Genomic DNA, 25,176 nt, shown 5'->3' with positions numbered 1-25,176 from the left:
ATGTGAATTACTATAAGAAAACCTAGATAAAGTACATTTAAGAAGCCAGGAGTGGAAGGTTAAATTCAATGCAAAGAAGTGCAGAATTTTGGAAATGGGACACAGAAAGAAGAGACCATTGTATAGTTACACAATGGGAAATGAAATAATCCCAAAAACAAAATGGGAACAGGATTTGAGAGTCTTAATTTGGAATGATATGTCAGTGGAAAACATAAACAGAATAACAGGAGAAATGCATAAGCTGATGATGAAAAAAAAAGGTTACAATTCATTGAATTGATGAAGAAATAGACTCTTTTACCATGGAAAAATGGCATTTATTCTTGAGATAGTACCTATTTCCAAAAACTTGTTCATTTTTTTGCATTTAGTTTCTGGCATATGTTTTATTCAAGTTTTTGCAACAGTTTGCTGTCCTTTTCATCTCTCACTCTTCTTATAATCTTTGTGTCATTTGCAAATATATTTGTATAGCTTGGTATACCTTCCATAGGGTTATTAATGTAGATAAGGAACATTACAGGAGAAACAGTGGTCCTTGTGAGACTGTTAGTCATTACCTTCCATCCTGACATCTTGTCTTTCATTGCTGTCATTGTGTACTTAACATTTAGAAAAACTCATCTATTAAAAAAAAAATTGCACCTAGTCCTCCAGTATATTCCAGTTGCTATAGTAGTTTATTGTGAGGAATTTTGTCAAAAGCTTTCTATAGATCTAGATATACACTATCCACCCAGTCCCTTCTCTCATACAGCATATCTATTGCTCTCAAATAAAATCTTAAGAGGTTTGACACACGATCTTTCAGATCTTTAGCTAAATTGATTGTCCAATAAAATGCTCATTTCTTCAAGGTATTTCACCCACCAAGCTCTCTTAGTTTTCTCACAATGTCACAATTATTCTGGTATGAACATTGGTCTATAATTCATTGGTAATTCTTTAGTTGAACAAGGAAGGGAGAGGGTGGGGGATGGGGGAGAGTGGGGAGTGGTTGTGTTGGGATGATATTTTGAAGGGATTTCTCCCTGTCTTCTCTATTTTCCACATGAGGGGATGCAAAGGGCAGGGGGAGTCACCATGTAAGTGAAGTGGCCTTGAAGTGTATGTGCTGTGTCTTGCTACATTGCTTCTGACCTGGGGAGCGGGCAGGAGACAGGGATAACCCCTCATCCATGAAGAGTTAAGGTGAGAGAGAGGAGAGGGTGGTGGATGGGAGTGGAATGGGTGGGAGTGGATGCGTGTCTTTGACTTGGCTACCTTCCTTATTAGGAAGGAAAAACCCTTGGTATATAGATAGAATAGAATTCTTTAACCTCTTCGGTATGATGATGCCTATGTAGTTGTCATGAGACGTGAGTGGGTATACAAAGATGCCAGTGTTGGCGTCTTGATTATATTTATTTTTTAGTTGTAGCTGAGTGACCCCTGAATTTTGTGAACTGGTTTAATCACATTCTCTGTGTTTATTATTACTCAGAGTGAAAGGAAACGAGTCATACAGCAATGACTTTTTAGTTTATAATGTAAATAGTGTGATGCATCGTACATTAGGTATCCAGTGCTGTGTCCAAGAATTTGACTTGCATTGAAGAGGTTAATTCCTCCTTTGTGGATTCGTACCATATTAGCCTTCTTCCAATCCTGAAGAACTTGTTGTTTTATATTAATCTAGGTCCTAGGAAATTTTATAGCACAAGCGGGAATTGTACATGAAATCGAAAAAGATTTATGATAATTAGATAGTAAGAGACACATTCCACATGTATGGCTCCCTTCCTGTATACTAGTTAGGGAAACCTCCTATATAAAGAGAAGAGGCCTTTTGATATATTTATGTTTGTAAAATAAACAATGAACACACAGTGTATAATGTGTGCAATAGAGACCAGGGGCAATGGATTGATTGATGTACAGTGTACAATTAGGCAATGCCTTTGACTGGTTTTCTAAGGACCTTGAATTTACTGCAGAAGAGAACCAGGACAACAAATTGTTTAAATGAATGTCAAAGTATCATTTAGGGAATCAAGGATATATGTTATTACATACTCGAAGTCAGTAATTCAAGTGTGTAGATAATAATTTCTTCATTTGAATAAATGTGGTTGCTTGGATTTCTACTTTGTTAGTAGAATTTATTGAATTTTGATATAGTATAATTGACATTTAGAGTTGTTTCCCTAGATTCTGATTTTTGTCTAATTCTACAGAAGAGGATGTTCGTGAGTATTCCCCTGACCAAAAAGAGAAGCATCGTCGTAGGTATGTACTACTTTTTTCATTATTTACCACACATCCTAAACTTTTAAATTTTGCTTTATTTATTTGTTTATTTGTTTATTTGTATATTATGTGTGTGAGGGTAGGGAATAGAGTGAGTAAATGATTCAAGATGAAGATGGGAGTGCATCAGGATTGTGGTAAATGTCATCATGGTTGTTCAGTGCATATGTGGATGAGGTGATGTGGGAGGTAAACACGAGGGTGATGGCCATGAGTTTGGAGCTAATGAATGAAAGTGGGAGGTGAACCAGTTATTGTTTGCAGATGACGCTGTTTTTGTAGCTGAGTCAGAGGAGAGACTGCAGCAGTTAGTGGTGGAGTTTGGGAGGGTATGTTAGAGGAAGAAGCTCAAAGTAAATGTAGGTAGAAGTAAAGTTATGATACGTACATGGGGAGAGGGTAACGGTAAATTTGGGAAGAGTTTAAAAGAAGGAAGGCTGGAGTAAATGGAGAGCTTAAAGTATTAAGAATTGCATGGGGTGGGATTTGAGGTAAATTATTGAGTAAAGGAATCAAGTAAATGTGTTGGGTTAATTAAAAAATGTCATGTGTAGACTGTATGAAGAGGTGATTCTGCCCACAACACTGTATGGGAAAGAAACTTTGAATTTAATGGAGATAAAAAAGGAAAACCCAAACATGTTTAAACAAAGAAAACCTACAGACAGGGCAAAACAAAACCTGTAACATACTACATTAAAGCAACCCCAATAGACCATCCATGCACAGAAACAAAGATATTTCCCATAGAGCAGCACATGAACATAAGTGGCTTTCACTTATGTGGAAAGGGCCTCAAAACCACACACCTGTCACATCTTTTCACACAACCTCAACTGAAAAGGTGTGACAAAAAATCAATATCTAGAACAACTCTCACCTCTTCAGTAACTACCTACAGTACTTCACAACACTCATTACAGAAACATGTATAAATGCAGAACACGAAAAAAAAAATCCTGCACTGAAGAACAGCAAATGCTTTATTAAATCAGCTTTCACCTGATAGAAATCCAGAAGAGAAAACACTCCCAAGGCACAAGACTATTATTAACCCACCCAAGCTCAGTAGAGTTTGTGTTAGATAGGAAGTGGAGAGAGTGAATGGTGTGAGGTAAAGGTAGGGCTGTGTCACGGTTGTGTAATGTCACCATCGTTTTCACAGAGTAGTTGGATGGTGCAGGTGACAATATCATCATGTGATTATGAAATCTTCACTTTAGTTTACATTTATTATCAAGCTATTTACTTTAGGGCTGGTAGTGTTGGTGTCTAGTCAGTGAAACCTGAGGTAATAGATTTTTATCAAGAAAGGTAGAAAATATACAATTCACACTATGAAGGAACTACAATATTAGCATAATTACCACTTGCATTGTCCATGTACAGGAGACACCGTCGCAACAGGCGCGATTCATATGAAGATCCATCTCGCCGCCGCCATGCAGGTAGTGACCATGAATTGGCTCGCAAATGGTCACAAAAACCCACCACTGAAGAGGAAGCTGTATGTTTACATGAACACTATCTTGAGGAAATGTCAAGTAAGTTGTATGTTTGAATGAAATAGTGATTGATGATTTGGTTTAGCATCACACAATCCCCTTCTCATGGTGGCATGGTTGGTAGAGTCCCTGACTGTCATTATGGAGGTCTGGATTCAAATCCTGCCCAGGGTTGAAATAATTTCAGTATCGCTGCGCTTTGAGTCATTACTCCAACTCACGTGGGCGGGGAGTTGGGTGTGTGTGTGTAAGGTCACAGCATTACCCATAGATTGGTCATATGAGCTCTGAGCAATCATCCGGGAGGGAAATAGCTGTCAATCACAAGTCCAGCACATGATCCAAAGACCAAGGTGAAAGACAGGGCTAAGATTGTGCCACCTTACATAGGCCTTTTTGAAGCAGGGAATTTAATGAAGTATGCTCCTACTAAAGTACTAAGATGGGAGGGAGGGTGGAGGGGTGTGGAGTGTTTTCAGGGATGGAATGGGTGGGAATGATTTTATGCCTTTTCCTTTTTGGCTACCTCCCTAGTAAGGGGGAAAAAGCCTTGGTATATGTATGTATGTATGTATGTATGTATGCTCCTACTGTGAGTTTGATTTCTGCCAGCAGGACTTGATATGTCTCCACTCCAACCTGAATGACTGAGTTGGATTGAAAAAATCTTAGAAACTAAGAGAATGAAAAAAAAAATCACCTGGGACCAAACTTGTTTAGATCACATATTTGGGAGAATTGAAATATCATTCTTATGTCTGAGAAATTACTTAAAGACAGAAAATCATCAGTAGAGGAAAATTAAATACAATGTTAAAAACAAATCTTTTTTTTAACTCAGACAAGTTAACAAACCTTTTACTTGAAATACCTGTTTTCTAGAACAGGCTCAGAATCTCACTTGGTCTCCCATAGAACTCTCTTGGAAGAAATATTGGACTGTTGCTGTCTCCCTTGTGTAGTAATTCCTCGTTATATGGTACATATGCTTTCCTGAAAACCTTACTGCAAATTTAAATTACCGTATACCAAACCCATTGTAACATGTAATAATAGGGTATGGCAGACATACCTTCTCCCTGCTCTTTCCTCTTCAAAATATCTAGCGGATACCTTATCTATGAATTTTTCTTACCGTAAATAGAATCAAGGGTAGTAATTACCAAATATAACTGTGAATTTACCGGATAAAGAATTACCGTATAAGGAGAACTCACTGTACTTGTGTGGGACAGTTTCTGTGTTACTGGATTATAGCTGAAGGAGGAGAGGAACATTTGTCAGGTGTCAGCTCACCTTTTTTGAAAAGGTGGGGGGAAAATATAAATTTTATGATGATATGGTTTAATGTCACACACTCCCCCCTATTGGGAGGCTAGGACGGTGCCCCTCACAGAGGGCTTTGTAGCATGGAATTTAATGAACCATGCCCTTGGTTCAACTTCGCTGGTGGCAGGATTCAAACCGCCCTCACCTCGACCTTCGCCACAAGTAATGGCGCCCTAATCCGCTCAGCCAGTGAGCTTCCAAATATAAAATTGATCAAGAATAATTTTGAGCCTCTTCATGGCTGCAATTTAAGATGGAGGTGGTGTTGTTGATGGATTTTGAAAACAAATGACATGGAGATGATTCTCTCTAGCTGGACTGCCACATGTCATTGGACTTGTCCTTGCTCCTTCACAGGAGAAATTTACAGAGAAAGCATTCTTAGTCCTCTCACTCTGTCCTGTTGAATTGCCTTTGATGACATGCAAGGGAGCATACCAGATGTATTATTATGTCGCACCATAGAAGCATAGGAAAATAAAGAGGTGGAGGACAAGGACCATTAAAAGATAAATTCAAAGGGAGGGATGGTAAAGGATAGATTCAAGAATAAAAAATATATATATATATATATATATATATGTATATATATATGCATATATATATACATATATATATCTATCTATATATATATATATATATATATACATACATGCATACATACATATACCAAAGGCTTTTTTCCCCTACATGGGGGGTAGCCAAAAAAAAAGAAAAAGAAAAAGAAGAAAAAGAAAAATGATAGTCTTTGGAGTGGAGATTTGTTTCTGACAAAGATGAAGTGTTGATCTTGTCCATAGGGGTGCCTATATAATCCCTAAAATATTGACTTCATATAATTGTCATCAGTACTCCAATATGGCATGACTGAAGTGTAGATCTGTTTGATATTTTCAGATAAAACACAAGAACAGTGATTGTTTATAAAGAGGATAATGTTATATTATTCTTTCCAGGCCATCGTTTTGATGATCCATCGGCCTACCGCCGTCATCGAATTCGAGCCCGCTCATCAGTTTCATCAATTATCCACCCAAGTAGCCAAGATAAACATGAAGAAGAGTCAAAACTGCCTATAATGAAAAAAACCATTGATCATGACCCCCATGAGGTAAGTTCAAAACAAAAACTTGAGTTGTGTATGACATGACCTGTATGCCCATGTAGATGAATTCAGAAAGTCCATGCATAGATGTGATTTGTCAGATAGAATTTATTTTTGTAGTATCAAATCTCTTAAACTTTTTTATCATGTCATTTTTCATTAAGTTTATATAGTTTTTCTGGCATCCTATGCTATATTTCAAGAAACCTACTTAACCATCTTTTTATTTGGTTCATAGACATGTCCTCTTCTGCATACAAATGGAAATCTGAACATAGCCCTCCTTGTCTTTGACTTTCTTTTAATTAAGGTGTTTGAGGGGTCAACGGTGGGTGCCAACACATAGAGGTCCTGCAGGATGGGTAGTAAAGGGGCTCATCTCCCCTCTGCCCATCCTGAGGAACCCATCAACACCCCTGTCTCCACCCAGGGGCACACCCCTAAGGGCCTAGCACTTTCTCCAGATTTGACCCCAGCTTTTTCAGTCAATCTTTTGCACCATATCTCTCTTGCAGGAGATCCATGGCACTTGGGTAATCAGCAATGACCACTGGGTGGGGCTATAGGTTATTCAAGGAAGAAATGCTGTGTTGTCTTGGGATTGTTGTGTAGGGCATTGTCGTACAAGGTGTTTAGTGTCTTCTTTGTTGTGGTGGTTACAGCTAGGGCAGTTTGATTCTGTGGCCAGCCCTATTTTGTGTTGATACTATCTTAAAGCTCGATGGTATCCAGAATGCAATCATACCAGTCTGGTTCTTACTACTCTTGAGGTGGATTTTTCTGTGGTGATAAGGGTTGTAGATGAAGTATTGTGTTTGGTGGTCTATCTTGAAGAGCTTGTTTAGTGATCTGGATGTGAATGTGTTTTCACATTGATGAGGTAGGTTGTTGTATACAGCAAAAACAATAAGCTACTGTTTTTTTTTTTTTTTTTATGTTCACCTGGTAGTTTTTGTGTGGTATAATGAAATGGGTGAGAGGGTTTGAGGGCTCTAGCGTAGAAGTGCATTTAGAATTTTCGTATGATATTTGATAGTCTAGGGGTTGAATGAGAATTTATAAATTAAAGTCATTAGGTCTTTAGCTTATCTTTAATAGAACCATGCAGTCAGGCAACAAATTAATACAAAAAGCACACAGTCTCGGTCAACCATGACAACAAGCTTAACCAGTCACAGTGGGGTTACAAAATTACAATATTCTGTGGTGAGGATTTTAGTTTTTATATGCAGGTGTCCTAATGGAATGGTTTTGGTGCACTGTTCATACTGTCGATGCTTTATTTTGTCTAACTATATTTAATGAAGCGGCCTTGCTGTGGATGTGCTGTGTCTTGCGACACTGCTTCTGACCCAGGGCAGTGGACAAGGTGCAGGGATGACCCGTCATTCAGGAGGTGCTAAGATAAGAGGGAGGGTGGAGGGGTGTGGAGTGTATTCAGGGATGGAATGGGTGGGAATGATTTTATGCCATTTTCTTTTTGGCTACCCCCCTTGTAAGGGGGGAAAAGCCTTGGTATATGTATGTATGTATGTATATACCAATAGGCTTCTTGGTATAGACAAAATAAAGAATTGAGTATATTAAGAGTGCACTAAAATCATTGCTTATTTTGTATAGTTTGTAAAGTAGCTGTTTTGCTGATTGTAGGGAACCATAGGGTAGAATTGTAGTTGAGGTTGGTCCTCATGAATTGTTTGAAGACAACGATTAATTTCCTTATGTTGTTTGAAGGCTGTGGCTATGATGGAATTTATTATGTTTATTTTCTTGTTTTTTGTCAGATCATTGATGTGTGGGCTTATGGTGATATGAGTATCAAAAGTGATGTCTAGAATTTTAGGGCTCTTTTCCAATGGAATAGCTTGGCTCTTTAATTTCACTGTAGAAGATTCAAAGAAAACAAACCAAAATGGTTCCCAGCATAGCTGTCGGATCATATGAAAACAAACTGCATAAGCAGGAAATATTGGCATTAAAAGGATGAAAGGTGATATAATTGTTGTCTTGAGAACTATGACATGAGTGAACATAATTGACTAGTAAGACTTTTAGGTGTGGGATAAAGAATAACAAGAAAGAAACTGAAAAAGACCGGGCAATTGAAGGTCCTGTCTTAAGAAATATGATTTTCTTTACAATTCATGGAATATCATAGAAAAAGGAATATCTTAGCCAGACAACATAAATCAATTGAAAGCCAATTTTGATAGATGAAGAGATGTAGTGAAACAGAAGCCCATGAGTGTAGCTTTAATCTTGTATATTACAATCATAATTAGGTAAATATAAATTCATATAATTTGTTGGTGGAGTGGATAGTGTCATGAACTACCAGTGCTGCAGATCAGGTTCATGTCACACTCTGGGCATAAAAGCCTCCAATGTGTAACAGTAAGCTTCTTCTTCAACAAGAGAGTGGTTGTGTACTTTGTGTCAGGTCACAATCTTACCCATAGATTGGACATTATGAACTGCAGAACTTGTATTGATGACTGGTGAACTATGAGCTCATACATACCCGATTCAAAGGAATCCTCAACGAAAGGAAAGACGTTTGGAAATGTTATTGCTTACTTGAAGTAAGAAAATCAGAATATGTATTCACTTATTCTTGTAATTGTGGTACTGTATACAGGAAAGGAACAATGCTAGTTAGGGTTCTGTCTCTTGTTCTCCAATTATCATACCTAGTAACAAATTCATGTATGGTTCCATGAATTTAAAATGAGGTATGATACATTCATACATATACCAGAGGCTTTTTTCCCCTTCATAAGGGAGGTAGCCAAAAAACAAAGGCATAAAAACCATTCCCACCCATTCCATCCCTGTCGCACTCCATTCCCCTCCATCCTCTTCCCTCCCTCTTATCTTAGCACCTCCTGGATGACAGGTCATCCCTGCACCTCACCCACTGCCCTGGGTCAGAAGCAGTCACAAGACACAGCACATCCACAGCAAGGCCATTTCATTAAATCGGTGACCCCCCTCTCCATCCCCTCATGTAGAAAAGGAGACGGAGAGAAATCCCTTTGGGTTGCTTCAAAATACTTCTCACACATACTCCCTCATCCTCGAGGTATGATAATTGGGGAATAAAAGACAGGACCCCATGACCATAGTACCTTTCCTGTGCCTAGGTCTCTTAATCCAAATCTCTCCAACTGCCACTTGTGTGGATGTTTGGGCCCAGGACATAAACCTACTTTGGGAAATGGCCCAGGATGTAAAACACCACCAATTCCCAAAGTGGGTTTATGTCCTGGCAGTTGTCAGGTGTTGGATTAAGAGACCTAGGTGTATACCATAATCAGGTAATTAGTTAGGTAAATAGGTAAATACTTATTTTGATTTTCTTCAGTTTTATTATGACACTGCTTACTGCTTCTGACCCAGGGCAGTGGACAGGATGCAGGGATGATCCGTCATCTAGGAGGTGCTAAGATGGGAGGGAGGGTGGAGGGGTGTGGAGTGTTTTCATGGATGGAATGGGTGGGAATGATTTTATGCCTTTTCCTTTTTGGCTACCTCCCTTGTAAGGGGGAAAAAGCCTTGGTATATGTATGGATGTATGTTATTATGAGGGTGACTCAGTCTTATAAAATACAGATAAGTAATACAGTGTTTGGATACTGGTATACCTAATTGTAGGATAGAGGAAAGAAGCTACAAATGTACGAGCAGAGTTCCTTTCCTGCATCCTCCAATTAGGTAAATACTTATGGCATTCAATCTCTTTTTCTTTGTCAAACCTAATTTTAGATTCTTTTATGGTCCCTCATGGAGGTCTTCTAGAGACTGAGCAACAGATTTTTTTTTTTTTGTATGGGCTGTATCATCATTTAGGTTGTTCCAGGAACTGTTATGTATGCACTGAAAATTGCTTGTTATCCATCAGATGTGTGGTCTTCACTTTATTCCCATGTCTTTGTGATACACTCGCATCCCAAGCCAATATCTTTTCTGTCAGGTCTCTTGGTTTAGGATGGGAAGGCACCATGAAGTCGTGGGAAGAATTAAAAGAAAATTAGATTCTGAAGGATATTAAGTGTGTTTGACTGTAAATGGCATTTGAAGAACATTTTGCATAAATATTTCATTGACCTATAAATCCCACTTTTTTGTAGTTTGAGTGATGAAATGGTAATATATTGTTAGTGGGCTAAGTCAATATTCGATTTCCTATTTAGAAAATGAGGACTACCATGTTTCATGATAAAGAATAATGAAGTTCAGTAATACAAATCCTCCTTTTTTTTAACTGAAGTTTCAGAAATGGTTAATAATTTTTTCTAATATATCCATATGTTTCAGTAGAAAAATATATTTAGAAAGTAAATAACTTATTGAAGAATATTCAAAGCCTGTTAAGTTTTGGTTTGGCTTTTGATATCCCGCAAGTTGATACTATTGCATTTGTTTAACATGTGAATCTCAGAAAACGTGGAGGACATCTTCCCTGAAGAAATCAGACGAGGTAATATGCTACTGAAGCATCCTGCTTGACAACACATTCCTCAATCTTGCAGGTTACAAGGCTTATCCGCCATTTTGAATAATCACATGGATGTTTTATTTTGTGGTAAACTTATATGCATGGTATGATTTAACAGCTAAAGCAATACCAGTTTCGTAAAAATAGCAAGACTCAGTACGTACAGACGCAATGTTGCACGCAGCAGCACCATAGAGTAGTAAAATTCATTATTATGTTTTCAATAAGTGGATCAATGTTTTTTTTTATATATACATATATATACTTATTAACCCCTTTGCTACTGAAGGTGTACATAGGGGTTGAATGAAATAGTGGCAGCCAGAAGAAATGGAAGGGATGAATTGAAATAGGCTGTAACTCATTTTCTATCAAAAGTTTCCCACGGAGATTAATGAAATAGTCTGGTTGTTGCCAGAATAAAAGGGAAATGCCTCCTGGTATAGAAGGGGTTAAGGAAAAGTTCAAATTATCAACAAGTACACATCTAAAAACTAATGGCCCTGTTTTCTTATCAATGATATTGATTTGTTGGAATTCTGTAGTGTACACTTATAATCCAGATATTTGCTGCTGACAAAATGAAGTATATAGAATGCTCAGTTTTCTTTTTGTCAAATGTGGCCTTATTAGAGTATACTTTCTTTGGTTAGATTTCAAATCTGGTAAAAGCAGAATACAGGTAAACGTCGACTTACGATGGCCGCGACTTACGATTGTTCGACTTTACGATGACGACGACGACGATATGATAATTTAACCCCTTCCATACGGTGCCGCACACGTATGCGTCATGAGGAGCAAGTGGATTCGCGACGCTGCCATATCGGCGTCTTGATTATATTTATTGTAGTCGCCCCTGTGTTTTTACATTCTCTCAAATGATTCATTCTCTGTGGTTTTCAAAATTCGCGGGTGAAAGAGAGAACGATCGATATAAGCGGTGACTATATTTTATGATGCGAGTATTATTACGTCACGTCGTACGGCTGGCATTGGCTGCTGCCCGCGAGATTTAAGTTCCGTACTGAAAATACATATTATAGTGTTTGAATATGGTAAAAAGGATAAAAATGATTAAATAAACTACTGTACATGTTTAATAGGCTATATTCAGTATCTCTGGTGGTTAATATACAGGTAGGCTAGGTACAGTGACCACGGAACAGAGTGGGGATCGACTTACGATGAGATCGTCTTACGATGGCTCTATCGAAACCTAATGCCATCGTAAGTCGACGTTTACCTGTATATATATAGATACAATGATAAGCCATGTGCACTTTTCATATGCTTCATAAGCACTTTTTACTCTGAAAATATTTATGGAATAATATGGAGCAACAAGGTATTGCTAAAGTGTGAAAAAATGTTTGCTTAATTACAAGGTTTTCTTTTCTTTCTACTAACAGTCTTGAGAAAGTTCATAGTATTTGTATGGAGGTGTGTTTTACATTATATTTACTTGATAGTACTTTGTCAGAAAAGAGCTATGCTTGTGTGTCCATAATTGTATTTACCTAGAAAGGAGGTTTGTTCATGAAGTCTGGTTTCTTGTTCCCTAATTATCATGCCTGTGGTTCCAATTTAGGTTATATCATGTTCTAAGGTATTCCAAAGTGATGCATCTTTATGAAATACTGTTTCTTTACTTCCTTCTGGACCTTTTAGTGTATGTATTTATGCTCAGACTTGTGTTCTTTTTTTTTTTAACTTGTTACCATGATTTCATGATGCTCTCTGATTCCAGATTTTTTCTGTCAAATTTACCGTGCTATTCAATGAATTGAACACTGCAGTCAAGTCATCTTTTTCTCTTCAATCCTTTAATACTTCTAGTCTCTCCTTGTAATGGGGTGACCCATCTTTGTCTCCATTGATCAAACTTTGCTTTAAATTCATTTCTGTTTGTTAGATTAGACTATTTCATCCTCTAGGCTGTTCCACAAAGTGATGCATCTGTACAAAAAACTGTTTCTTGATGTTCTTCAAGTGCATTTTCTTTGATATTTTTTCCATGAACTTTTATCACTGCCATCCCAAAGTAGAATATTTTCTCAACAAATTTGTCCTTTCCTTTCATTGATCTGAACACAGCAATTACATTTCTGATAAGGATAGGTCTAGTTTTTTAAATTTTTCCTCGTGGTTTGTCTGCTAGACTGCGGATTTTTTTTTTTTTGGGGGGGGGGACAACACCAATGCTGCATACTCAAATCTAGGGCAGATAAAATTCTCCACGAGTTTTTGCGTGTTTCCTCATCTTGCCTATATGAGGAACATTCTAAGATCCTTCTTCTCTTTTACTTTTGTACTTGTATTACTTCCCAGTGAATTCCTTGTTGGCTCATTGTACAGTTTGGTCCATCCATCATATCATTTATATAAATCAAGAAATTTAAGCTATTCATTGCAGAGACTTGGGATTTAGATTAGTCAGAAATTATGAGTCTGAATGTGTTTGAGATGAAGTGTTTGAGAAATGTACTGCCTTTCTATCTCTTTCATTGCTTCTTGTAACTTTTAAGAATGCCAACAGTATTGACCTGTTGGACTCCGTTAGTTACTTCTTCCATCCTTTTCTTTACTATATTCCTCATGTATTGGTCATCCATAGAGTTTCTCATTTGTTCCAGACTTCCTTTCTGTCTAATATGGGAACATCAGTGTAGACAACAGTGAAAGACCCATATTGTTGATTTATATTTTATATTTTCAATTTATGGTATATTTAGGCTCCATATCATTCCCAACAGTAATTTATTCAACATTTGATCACATTACACAATTTAGAGAAAAATATATGCTTTTGTTATTTGTTGTATCTTTTGTTATGGCACAAGAAAAAAAATTCAAGTCCAGTTATTAATGTGCAAATTAATTTTGTCCCATTTAAGCACTTCACAGCTAAAGAGGTACCATAGATAGGGGGAAAATTGTCTGTTGACAGCCAGAATAAAAAGGAAGAGGTTAATCGAGATAGGATGTGGTTAGGATGACCAAGTTTCTCAAACAGGAATATATTAGACAGTGGCTGAAATTATGTTACATTGGCAAAATTAATACTAAATCTTTTTTTCTCTACATTCAGGTTCTGTTATATTTTTCAATTAATGTAGTATTATGTATAGGAAACATATGTTGAATTTAGTGCAATTACATTAAATCTGTTCACTGGCTATGATCCTGTCCCTACCAAGGGAATGCCATGGAAATGAATAAAATTGCCTGGTAGCCGCCATAATAATAATAATTGTAATCAGGATGGAGAAGGGGGGGTTGCCAATTAAGTGAAGCAGCCTTGCTGTAGATGTGCTGTGTATTGCTGCATTGCTTCAGACCCAGGACAGTGGGTGGGAGACAGGGATCACTCGTCATCCACAAGGAGCTAAGATTAGAGGGAGGAAAGGGTCAAGGTAGATGGGAGTGGAATGAATGGGAGTGGATACATGCCAACTGACTTGGCTACCTCCCTTATAGTGGGGAAAAAGCCCCTCATATATAGATAGATAGATAGCTTGAAGTTTTACTGACCAGAAACCTGCAGCCCCAGTGGCTAGCAGCAGTCCTTAGGCTCTCCCATAGATCTGTTTAGGAAAAAAAGAAAACTTTGAACTATAGTCTGTGCTATATAAGGATGGGATTTTTTTCTGTGTGACTGGCATATAGTAGTAGAAGGAGGGTAACAGTTGTTGTTTATCAGCTCTACGTATGTGTAAAGCTGGAAGAAGTACAGTCAGAGTTGATAGAGATATTAGGCCTGGTACAGAGGCTAAATGTCGGTCCCCTGCTGTACCTCCAGATGGAGGTTAGGATGTTCTTAGGTTTTGATGCTAAGTGACTAGAAGGTGATTCAGTCTAATGTCTATCTTGTAGGACCACCACTTACAGGTACCCATTGTTTGTTTCTGGCAGCCCAAGTAAGGGGAAATATACCACCTGGTGTGGAGGGGTTAATATTATGAAAAGGTGATAGGTAAACAGAAGTCTACAAAATTTAACTCTGTGGAATATTCTATTCCAAAAACACTATGAGAATATTGGAGTAAAATGGAAGAAAAATGTGAAGAAAAACAAGCTATGACATGGATTTACTTGTTATATTTTTGCTTTTGAGATTTTACAGCTGTATATATCCGTTGTATTGTGTTTACGGTGTTTCAGTTATTCTGTGTGCAAGTGCTTTGCCATTCTGTTGCATTTCAAAAGATATATACAAATGTCACCTTGCATGTCTTCTTTAACACGTTGCTTTTTCTGAAGTATTGCACAACTATCAAGTATTGTATCCTTACCACATCTGGCAAAGTAACGTAGAATTGTACCTTCTTCAACTTTTTCAATTTCTAAGTGGAACTCATAAATGCAGTGACTGTTGGTGTATCTGACAGGCTCACAAAGAGGGTCTTCACTTTGTAAGTCTTCCAGCCTTCCTCTCAGTTCTCTCTCATTCCTGATTTTTTTTATATACATCTTATAGAATTTGTATGAATGTGCATTTTTTCATGGAGTTTATTACCTTGTGGGGCTGCAGACCTGCAGGAGAAACATTGAGCAACAGAATATTTTACCTTGTTTCAAAAAACTCCTCTCTTATTCCTAGGTCTTTGTGGAATTGGATGAACTGATGTACAATGAAGGTAACTACGAGTGGAAGGAAACAGCTCGATGGATCAAGTATGAAGAAGATGTGGAAGATGGAGCTAATCGCTGGGGAAAGCCCCACATTGCTTTCCTCAACTTCCATGCACTCTTTTCACTCCGTAGAGGACTTGACACAGGTAAGTGTTGATATCTGTACAGTATTACATCTCCAGTAGATGACTCTTTGAATGCAGTTTTCTAGAACTCGAGTTTTTGTGCAGCCTGTATGACCTTTGCAAGGTAGTGCAATAGGTTGCCTGAGAGAGTGGTTTTATGCATAAACCTTATTTTTGGGACCAATGGCATGTATAAATACATACTGTAAGTACATACATATATATACACACACACTGAAAAAGAATAGCTTTCCTCACAGAGTAATAGACATTTGGAACAAGTTAGATGAGAAAGTAGTGTGTGCAAAAACCATGAATTTGAAAATAGTTTAGATGAAATGAGATATAAAGACGGGACACCACGAGCATAGCTCCCCTTCCCGTAAAGTACAACTAGGTAAATACACTGTAGAAGATTGTGAGTTGCTACAGAGTGATCTCAATAAAGTATGGGAATGGAGTAGGAAGTGGAAGATGGAATTCAATATTAATTGGAAGAAGTAAAAAAAGAATAATGGGATCATATAAATTGGGAGAGGAAGAAATTAAAAAAGTAGAAACTGAGAAGGACCTGAGAGTCATTATTATGAATAATATGTCCCCTGAAGAACATATAAACAAGATTTTTGGAGAAATTTATCATGTAATAAGAACAATCAAAGTGGTATTTACATACCTGGACGAAGAAATGGTGAAGAAAATACTAGTCACTTTGATAAGACCAAGATTGGAGTATGCAGTGACGACGTGGTCACCAAGTACAAAAAAATGTATAACAAAACTTGAAAGAATACAAAGAGCAATTACGAAATTTGCACCAACACTCTCAGAACTATCATATGAAGAGAGACTAGCAAAACTTGAGCTACAGACATTAGAGCAAAGAAGAGAGAGAGGAGACTTGATAACTATTTATAGAATCATGAAAGGCATAGAAACTATTGATAGAGAAGATCTAATAAAATGGGATAGTAGAGAGACAAGAGGACACGGAAAGAAAATCAAGAAAGACAGTTATAGAAGAAACCTAAAAAAGAACAGCTTTCCCCACAGGGTAATAGATGTTTGGAACAAGTTAGATGAGAATGTGGTGTGTGTAAAAACAATACACGAATTTAAAAACAGTCTAGATAAAACGAGATATGAAGATGGGACACCACGAGCACGGCTCCCCTTCCCGTAAAATACAACTAGGTCAATATATGCATATATATATATATATATATATATATATATATATATATATATATGTGTGTATGTGTGTATAATAATCACAAAAATCCATGAAAATAAAGAAAACCCCCAAAAAACTTTGGCAGACGTGATTTGAGTTGCCTACATGTAAATATTATGAATTACATATACATACATACATACATATACCAAGGCTTTTTCCCCCTTCCAAGGGAGGTAGCCAAAAAGGGAAAGGCATAAAAACACTCCCACCCATTTCATCCCTAAATACACTCCACACCCCTCCCACCCTTCCTCTCATCTGAGCACCTCCTGGATGACGGGTCATCCCTGCACCCTGCCCACCGCCCTGGGTCAGAAGCAGTGTCGCAAGACACAGCACATCCACAGCGAGGCCGCTTCATTTAATCGGCGACCCCCCCTCTCCGTCCCCCTTTGCATATAAGGCGAGGACGGGGAGAAATCCCTTCGGGCTGCGTCAAAATTTACTCACACATACTACCCCACCCCCCACTTCCCCGCCCATTCCTCCTCATGCAGTCACAACATCATCCATATACAACCATTCTCCACTCACCTCTGTCTTCCGTCCTCTCCCTTCCTTCCTCAACAGACATTCCCCTCTTCCCCAAAGCCCCCTTCACCCCATCCATCCACCTCATCCTAGGACGTCCCCTCATGTTCACTCCCTCCACATCTGCCTTCCATACCTCTTTTACTAGTCTTTCTTCACTCATTCTTTCCATGTGTCCAAACCATCCTAATATTTTTTCATCAACCCTATCTCCCAAATCCTTTTTCACCAGCATATAATAAGTTAACCTGTGTTTGAATGTACAAGGGGTTGTTGGTAATTTATTGACTTATTTTGCTGTGTTTAGCATGGGAAAGATGGGGTAGCCAATAATCTCTTGTTTAATCAAACTACAGTAATTTAACCACTTAAGTACAAGTCAAATTCTTCCATGCAGCGTTGGCTGCCATATGTATGATGCATCACACTACTTGCATTATGAATTATAAATATCTGCTGTATTACTCTTTCTCTTTTACTCTGAGTAATAATAAACACAGAAAACGTGATCAAACCAGTTCACAGAATCCGGGGAAAACTCATGTACAACTACAAAAAAAATATATAATCAGGACACTGACGCTGGCATCTTTGTGTATCCACTGATGCCTTATGACACCTATGTAGGTGTCATCATGCTGAAGCGGTTAAGCATTTATTTTGCCATGTTTGACTCGGTAAGGCTAAGGGAGGAAAGAGGGATAGTGGAGGGGACCTGTGCACATCCTCAATACAAGGATGATATATCAGTTGGTATCTGCATATCAGTTGTGCATTGTTGTTTTTGGAGTATAAGAGAGTCTAATACTGTAATCAGCTGACAGGCTGCATTTTTTGCTACACCTAACTCTATTAGTTTGTTTCTAAATTTATAACATAGTATGTTATATACTGTATATGTGTGTGTGTGTGTATATATATATATATATATATATATATATATATATATGGATGTGCTGTGTCTTGTGACACTGCTTCTGACCCAGGGCAGTGGGTGAGATGCAGGGATGACCCGTCATCCAGGAGGTGCCAAGATGAGAGGGAGGGAAGAGGGTGGAGGGGAGTGGAATGTGATGGAGATGGAATGGGTGGGAGTGGTTTTATGCCTTTGTTTTTTGTTTTTTAGGCTATCTCCCTTATAAGGGAAAAAAAAGCCTTTGGTATATATATATATATTGATGAAGCATGGCAGGAGATTCTCTCTAAGGTATATTCTGTTAAAACGACAACAAAAGAATTATTGATTATCTTTTTCCATGAGCTCTCAAGGTTGAGAAAAGTAGATTTCTGGTAGGGGAAGAGGGAGTAAATCAAATTTCCAAAACTCATAGGAAACACAAAAGTTATAATGAGCACAAAAATTCAGCACACAGTAAACAAAATACAAGAAATTAATACAATAAATACAGCAAAAAACAAAATATAAGCAGAACAAATCAAATATCAAGACGTTTCGCACATGCTTCTGCATCCTCAGTTGAAGTGAAGAAAAAGGAAAAGGGAGCATATTTTAAATGAAAAGAAAAGCACGGGGAGAAGTCACCGAGTTGTAACTGGGGGAGGTCACACGTATGACCACGAAACACTGGGAGAGATCATGGGCTGGCGGAAACTGTACTTGGAGAGGTCATTCCTGGGTTTGGCGCCAATCTGCTTCTCAGTCTCATAGCCTTACCATTTTCTAAATATTTTTTACATATTTCTAAAAGGGCGAGTTTAGGTTCGGGAGTGTAGTTTGGAGGGTCTCATGAGGAAAGAGAGAACAAGGGAGAGAAGGGGTGGCTATATTAGTAAGTGAAGAGATAAGTAAGCATGTGGTGGAGTGGAAGGTTTCTTCAAGGTTTGTAGATGAAAGTGAAACTAGGAAGGGAGATGTGGGTTTGTAAGTACATATGGGCCTGGTAGTGAGAAGAGTGTAGAAGAAAGGGAGGCTTTTTGGATAGAATTAAATGAGTGCATAGAGGTTTTAGGGAGAAATATCAATATAGTGGTATTGGGAGATCTTAATGCTATGGTAGGAAAGGAACCAATAGATGTAGTGGTTGGGAAGTGTGGAGTTCCAGGAAAAAAAGTGTAGTGGAGAGTTGATGGTGATGTCTAGAAAGAGAGTTGATAAGAGCAAAGTGTTTAGAAAGAAAGTCAAACATAAGTACACATGGGAGAGGGTGGTGGATGGACTATATAGTGGTAACCAGGAGAATAGTAGGGAGAGTTAAGGATGTACATGTTCTAAGGGGAGAGAGTGGGGAAATATCAGATAATTTTTTGGCAGAAGGTAAGTTGAGAGTGGAGGATAGATGGAGAAAGAGCAAAAGGACAGAAGGTTGGGAGGTGCTAAGAGTTAACTTCTTAAATGAGAACAAAAAGGAGGAGTAAAGAAGCTGAGAGAGGAGTGGGAGGGAGTGAAGGGTAGAGTAGAACTAGGAGTGGAGGAGGAATGGGGATGTTTGCACAAGGTGTGCAGAGATGGCATGTGGAACAAGGAGGACGGGAGGAAATACAAGGAAGAGTAGTGAGTGGTTATGAAATAGGATGAGAGAATCATACGAGAGGTACAAAGAAAAGAAAAAGAGAAGTAAAGCATAAGATAAAGGAGGCAAAGAGAAGAACAGATGTGAAGTGGGGTAAGAGTATGACAAAATTTTGAAAGTAATAAAAAGATGTTTTGGAAAGAAATTAAGACAGGAGAAGGAGGCAAATCAAGTAGAGAACAAAAGGTAAAAGGTAAAGGTGGAGAGATGATAATGGAGGAGACAGCAGTAAGAGGAAAATGGGCAGAATATTTTAGGGAGTTGCTAAATGTGAAAGAGGATAGAGACTGAAAGGTAGTTGCAGTGGGAAGTGCTAAGAAAATGACTGTGATGAATGACGAAAAAGGAGGAGAAATAAGGAAGGATGAAGTGAAGGCAGTTAAATTGATGAGAGCAGGTAAGGCACCTGGGTTGGATGGGTGTCATGCAGAATGTCTAAAAAAAAAGGAGGTAAAGGGATGATGGACTGGCTGGTGAGGTTATTTAATGTTTGTTTAAGAGAAGGTAGAGTGCTGGAGGACTGGAGCGGTGTCTGTATAGTTCTGCTTCCCAAGGGAAAAATGGACAAGTGTAAGAGTAGTAGATTCAGAGGGATCAGTTTGTTGAGTGTAGTTGGGAAGGTTTATGGGAGGGTCTTAATTGAGAGGATTAGGAGAGGAACAGAGGGAAGAATTGGTGAGGAATATTGTGGGTTTAGGATATGCAGGGGTTGCACAGATCAGATTTTTGTGGTAAGACAGATGTGTGAGAAAGCTTTAGGAAAAAGATGTTTTTTGGGCATTTATGGATTTGGAAAAGGCTTATGACACAGTAGGCATGAAGGCAGTGTGGGAGGTTTTGCAGATATACGAGATAGGAGGAAAGCTTTTAAGAATAATCAAGATAGGAGGAAAGCTTTTAAGAATAATCAAGATTTTTTATACGAGAGCATTAGAGCATGTGTTAGAATCAGAGAGTGATTTGAGGTAAAGGTAGAACTTCGCTAAGGATGTGTTATGTCTCCCCCTCCTCCCCTCCTCCTCTCCTCTTCCTCCTCTCCTCTTCCTCCTCTCCTCCTCCTCCTCCCCTCCTCCTCCTCTCCTCTTCCTCTTCCTCTCCTCTTCCCTCCTCTCCTCTTCCTCTCCTCTTCCCTCCTCTCCTCTTCCCTCCTCTCCTCCTCTCCTCTTCCTCCTCTCCTCCTCCTCTCCTCTTCCCTCCTCTCCTCCGCCTTCTCCTCCTCTCCTCCGCCTTCTCCTCCTCTCCTCCTTTCCTACTCCTTCTCCTCCTTTCCTCCTCCTCTCCTCCTCCTCCTCTCCTCTTCCTCCTCTCCTCCTCCTCTCCTCTTCCTCCTCTCCTCCTCCTCCTCTCCTCTTCCTCCTCTCCTCCTCCTCCTCTCCCCTCTCCTCCTCCTCTCCTCCTCCTCCTCCTCTCCTCCTTCTCCTCTCCTCCTCCTCCTCTCCTCCTCGTCCTCCTCCTCTTCTCGCCCTCCTCCTCTTCTCCTCGTGCTCCTCCTCTTCTCGTCCTCCTCCTTCTCCTCCTCTTCTCGTCCTTCTCCTCCTCCTCCTCCTCTTCTTCCTCTTCTCCTCCTCTTCCTCTTCTCCTCCTCTTCCTCTCCTTCTCCTCTCCTCCTCCCCTCCTCCTCCTCCTCCTCCCCTCCTCCTCTCTTCCTCTTCTCCCCACCCCTCCTCCTCCTTCCTCCTTCCTACCTACGTACTCCTCTCTTCCTCCTCCTCCCTTCCTTCTCCCTCTTCCTCACTTCCTCCTCCCCTCTTCATTTCCTCCTCCACTCCTCATTTCCTCCTCGTCCCCTCCTCCACCTCTTTTCTCCTCCTCTTCTTCCTCCCTTCTCCTTCTCCTTCTTCATTCCTCCTCTTCCTCCCCTCTTCCTCCTCCTTTTCCCCTCCTCTCCTTCCTCGCCACTTCTCCTCTCACTACTTCCCCTCCTTCTTTCACCCCTCCCCCTCCTTTGTCTCTCCCCCCTCCCGTCCTTCTACCCCCCTCCCCTCCCCCTCCTTTCCCCCTCCCCTCCTTCTTTCCCCCTCCCGTCCTATCCCCCTCTCCCCCCTCTCCCTCCTCTCCCTCCTCTCCCCCTCTCCCTCCTCTCCCCCTCTCCCTCCTCTCCCCCCTCTCCCTCCTCTCCCCCTGTCCCTCCTCTCCCTCCTCTCCCTCCTCTCCCCCTCTCCCTCCTCTCCCCCTCTCCCTCCTCTCCCTCCTCCTTTCCCTCTCCCGTCCTACCCCCCTCCCCCTCCTTTTCCTCTCCTTCTCCTTTCTCCCTCCTCCTTCATCGTCGTTATCATCATCAGCACCATTATTATCACCACCACGATTATAGTCTCTCTCTCTCTCTCCCTCCCTCCCTCCCTCTCTCCCCCGTCTCTCTCCCCCGTCTTTCTCCCTCTCCCTCCCCCCTCTCTCTCTCTTTCCCCCCTCCCTCTCCCCCTCCCTCTCTCTCCCCCTCTCTCTTCTCTCCCCCCCTCTCTCTTCTCTCTTCTCTTTCTCTTTTCTCTTTGAAATTGCGACTGTATACAAGACACGAAGGCGCCGAGATTAATGACAGGGTAACGGTGTGCGAGCCGAGCACTTGAGTGGTGGATCCAGGGCACCTGGAAGGCGGGGCTCGGGGGAGGGGAGGGGAGGGGAGGGAGGGAGGGAAGGGGGAGCGCCGGGGGGAGGGGAGGGGAGGGGAGGGGAGGGGAGGGGGGAGCGGCTGAATGCCACCGGCCGTGCGAGGACGGGCATCGTCGGGGCGACAATTTTTTTTTCTTTAAATCCATAGTCGCGACTTAAGATATCAATGTTGAAATGTTGCCCTAAGGACGTAGGGTCCCTGTCAAGGCCCTTCCTTCAACCCTGAGGGCGTGTGTTAGGAAAAAAGACCCTACAATAGTTTGCTTCCCCGCCTCGTCGATGAGGAAGAAGCAGTGAACCCTGCAGTTGTTTGTGTATATACTGTACGTATGTGTGTATGTATGTACGTATGTGTGTATGTATGTACGTATGTGTGTATGTACGTATGTGTGTATGTATGTATGTATGTATGTATGTATGTATGTGTGTATGTATGCGTGTGTTTGTGCGGGTGTGAGATTCTGTATGGTCTTGGATTACGTATCGGACTTGTGATCGACAGCTATTACCCTCCCGGATGAGAGCTCAGAGCTTATATTTGCCCGATCTATGGGTAATGCTGTGACCTTAAAAACACATACACCCAGCTCCCCGCCCACGAGAGTTGGAGTAACGACTTGTAGCGCAGCGATACTGAAATTTCGGTCTAGGGCGGATATCAAACTCTGACCGCTGGAGTAACGGTTGCGAACGCTACCATTGCGCCGTCGAGCCGTGGTGTGTGTGTGTGTGTATGTGTGGTGTGTGTGTGTATATGTGTGGTGTGTGTGTGTGTGTGTGTGTGTGTGTGTGTGTGTGTGTTGTGTGTGGTATGTGTGTATTCACCTTGGTCTTTGGATCACGTGTTGGACTCGTGATCGACAGCTATTTCCCTCTCGGAAGAGAGCTCAGAGCTCGTATGACCGATCTATGGGTAATGCTATGACCTTACACACACACACACACACACACACACACACACACACACACACACACACACACACACACCTCCCCACCCACGAGAGTCGGAGTAACGACCCGAAGCGCAGCAATACCGAAATAATTTCAGCCCTGGGCAGGATTCAAACCAGGTACTGCCGCACCTCCGTACTGGCAGTCCAGTACTCTATGTGTGTGTGTGTGTGTGTATGTGTGTGTGTGGTGTGTGTTTGTGTGTGTGTGGTGTGTGTGTGTATGTGTGTGTTGTGTGTGCGTGCGTGCGTGCGCTTGCGTGTGTATTTAGCTAACTTCATTAATCTTAATATACAGGACTTCTACGTATGTGGGGGTCACTTTTTGTCCAACAATACCAGAAATGTTATTGTTATTTTTTTTTAGTTGTCGTTGATGCTCTCGCCTTAATGTCTCGCACCAAATAATCAGTGATTTTCTGTGGAAACACAAACGAGATGAGAGTCGTCAGCCCGTAGCGTTTCGCAGGATAGTTAAGCATTTGAAATCGTTTAAGTAGAACTAAGTCAGGTTAGGGTAAAATTCACGAGTAAAATTCACGTGGATTCAACCGTTTATTTCAAGGTTTTTGATAATTTCAGATGAAAAGTGTCAATAGAAAAAAAAAAGTATTTTGGTCAATTTGTGAACATGTCATGGGACACTACATTAATTCTCCATTTATAACGATAAATAATAATGATAATAATAAGTAAGGACCTCTGTCCTCGTTGATAATAATAAATGAAAATAAAAGGACCTTTCATCCAAAGAAGGCCGCCCTTACTTCCTGAACTACTAAAGACCTTCAGGATTCGAACGCCCAGCAGCTTCGTTAAACTAGTCCCGCCCCACTCGATCGAGGTAAAACCCCGCCCCTTTCCCCCCTCTCCCCCCCTCCACCCGAGACCTACTGTAAATGTATCATACCTCTTTTTACACACACACACACACACACACACACACACACACACACACACACACACACTCTCTCTCGTGGTGCAGTAGTAGAGTTTCTAGCTACCATTACGGCGGTCCGGGTTCGAATCCTGCCCAGGGCTGAAATATTTTCAGTATCGCTGCGCTGCGGGTCATTACTCCAATTCGTGGGCGGGGAATTAGGTAGTGTGTGTACGTGTAAGGTCACAGCATTTCCCATAGATCGGTCATATATGAGCTCTGAGCTCTCTTCCGGGAGGGAAATAGCTGTCGATCACAAGTCCAACACGTGGTCCAAGACCATGGAGGATCACACACACGCACACACTCTCACTCTCCTTGCGAGCTACCTAGGCCGTTGGCGATCCTAGTCTTCCCTCCCTCTCCCCCCCTCTCCCTCCCTCCCCCTCCCAGACCTAATTAGCTCCCGATCTGTACCTAATCTGAGGGCTAAGTCGTTACATGTTTCTGCCCTCAGCTTTGTTCCTTTCTTACGTAAGATCAGCCTCTCCCCAAAGCATCGCGTAGTACAGTATATCTTGCATACCTTCTCATTTACATGGAGACCACACCCTAGTTGGCTCCGCCCCCCTCCTCTTCCTCCTCCTCCTCTTCCTCCTCCTCCTCCTCTTCCTCCTCCTCTTCCTCCTCAACTCCTCCCCCCTCCCTTCCCCCTCCCCTTCCTCCTCCTTCGCTTCCTTTTACTCTTCCTCCTCCTTCTCTTCCTTTTACTCTTTCTCCTTTTTCTTTTCCTCTCCTCTTCCTCTTCTTCTCTTCCTTCTCCTCTTCTTTTCCTCCTCTACATTTTGCTCCTCATACGCCTTCTCCACCTTCCCCTACACTCATCTTCTCCAACTTCTCCAATTCTTCCTCCTCTTCCTCCTCTTCTTCTTCCACCTCCTCCTCTTCCTC

The 25,176-nt window shown here is 40.7% G+C and overlaps 1 protein-coding gene across 6 annotated transcripts in view; it reads left to right on the top strand.

Moving 5' to 3' along the window:
- The window catches only part of LOC143019570 (band 3 anion transport protein-like), a 277,937-nt gene that overhangs the window by 116,950 nt on the left and 135,811 nt on the right, over positions 1-25,176 (top strand). For all 6 annotated transcript variants that reach the window (XM_076175336.1, XM_076175340.1, XM_076175339.1 and 3 more), the window contains 4 exons: positions 2,220-2,271; positions 3,682-3,836; positions 6,083-6,237; positions 15,333-15,510. In XM_076175336.1, the coding sequence (XP_076031451.1) occupies positions 2,220-2,271; positions 3,682-3,836; positions 6,083-6,237; positions 15,333-15,510 (540 nt within the window). The remainder of the gene's footprint in view (positions 1-2,219; positions 2,272-3,681; positions 3,837-6,082; positions 6,238-15,332; positions 15,511-25,176) is intronic.

Source organism: Oratosquilla oratoria, chromosome 37, assembly GCF_046742065.1.
Source record: "Oratosquilla oratoria isolate Oo_2021 chromosome 37, ASM4674206v1, whole genome shotgun sequence".
Classification (NCBI taxonomy): domain Eukaryota; kingdom Metazoa; phylum Arthropoda; class Malacostraca; order Stomatopoda; family Squillidae; genus Oratosquilla; species Oratosquilla oratoria.
This window is presented reverse-complemented; position numbering and strand designations above follow the sequence as displayed.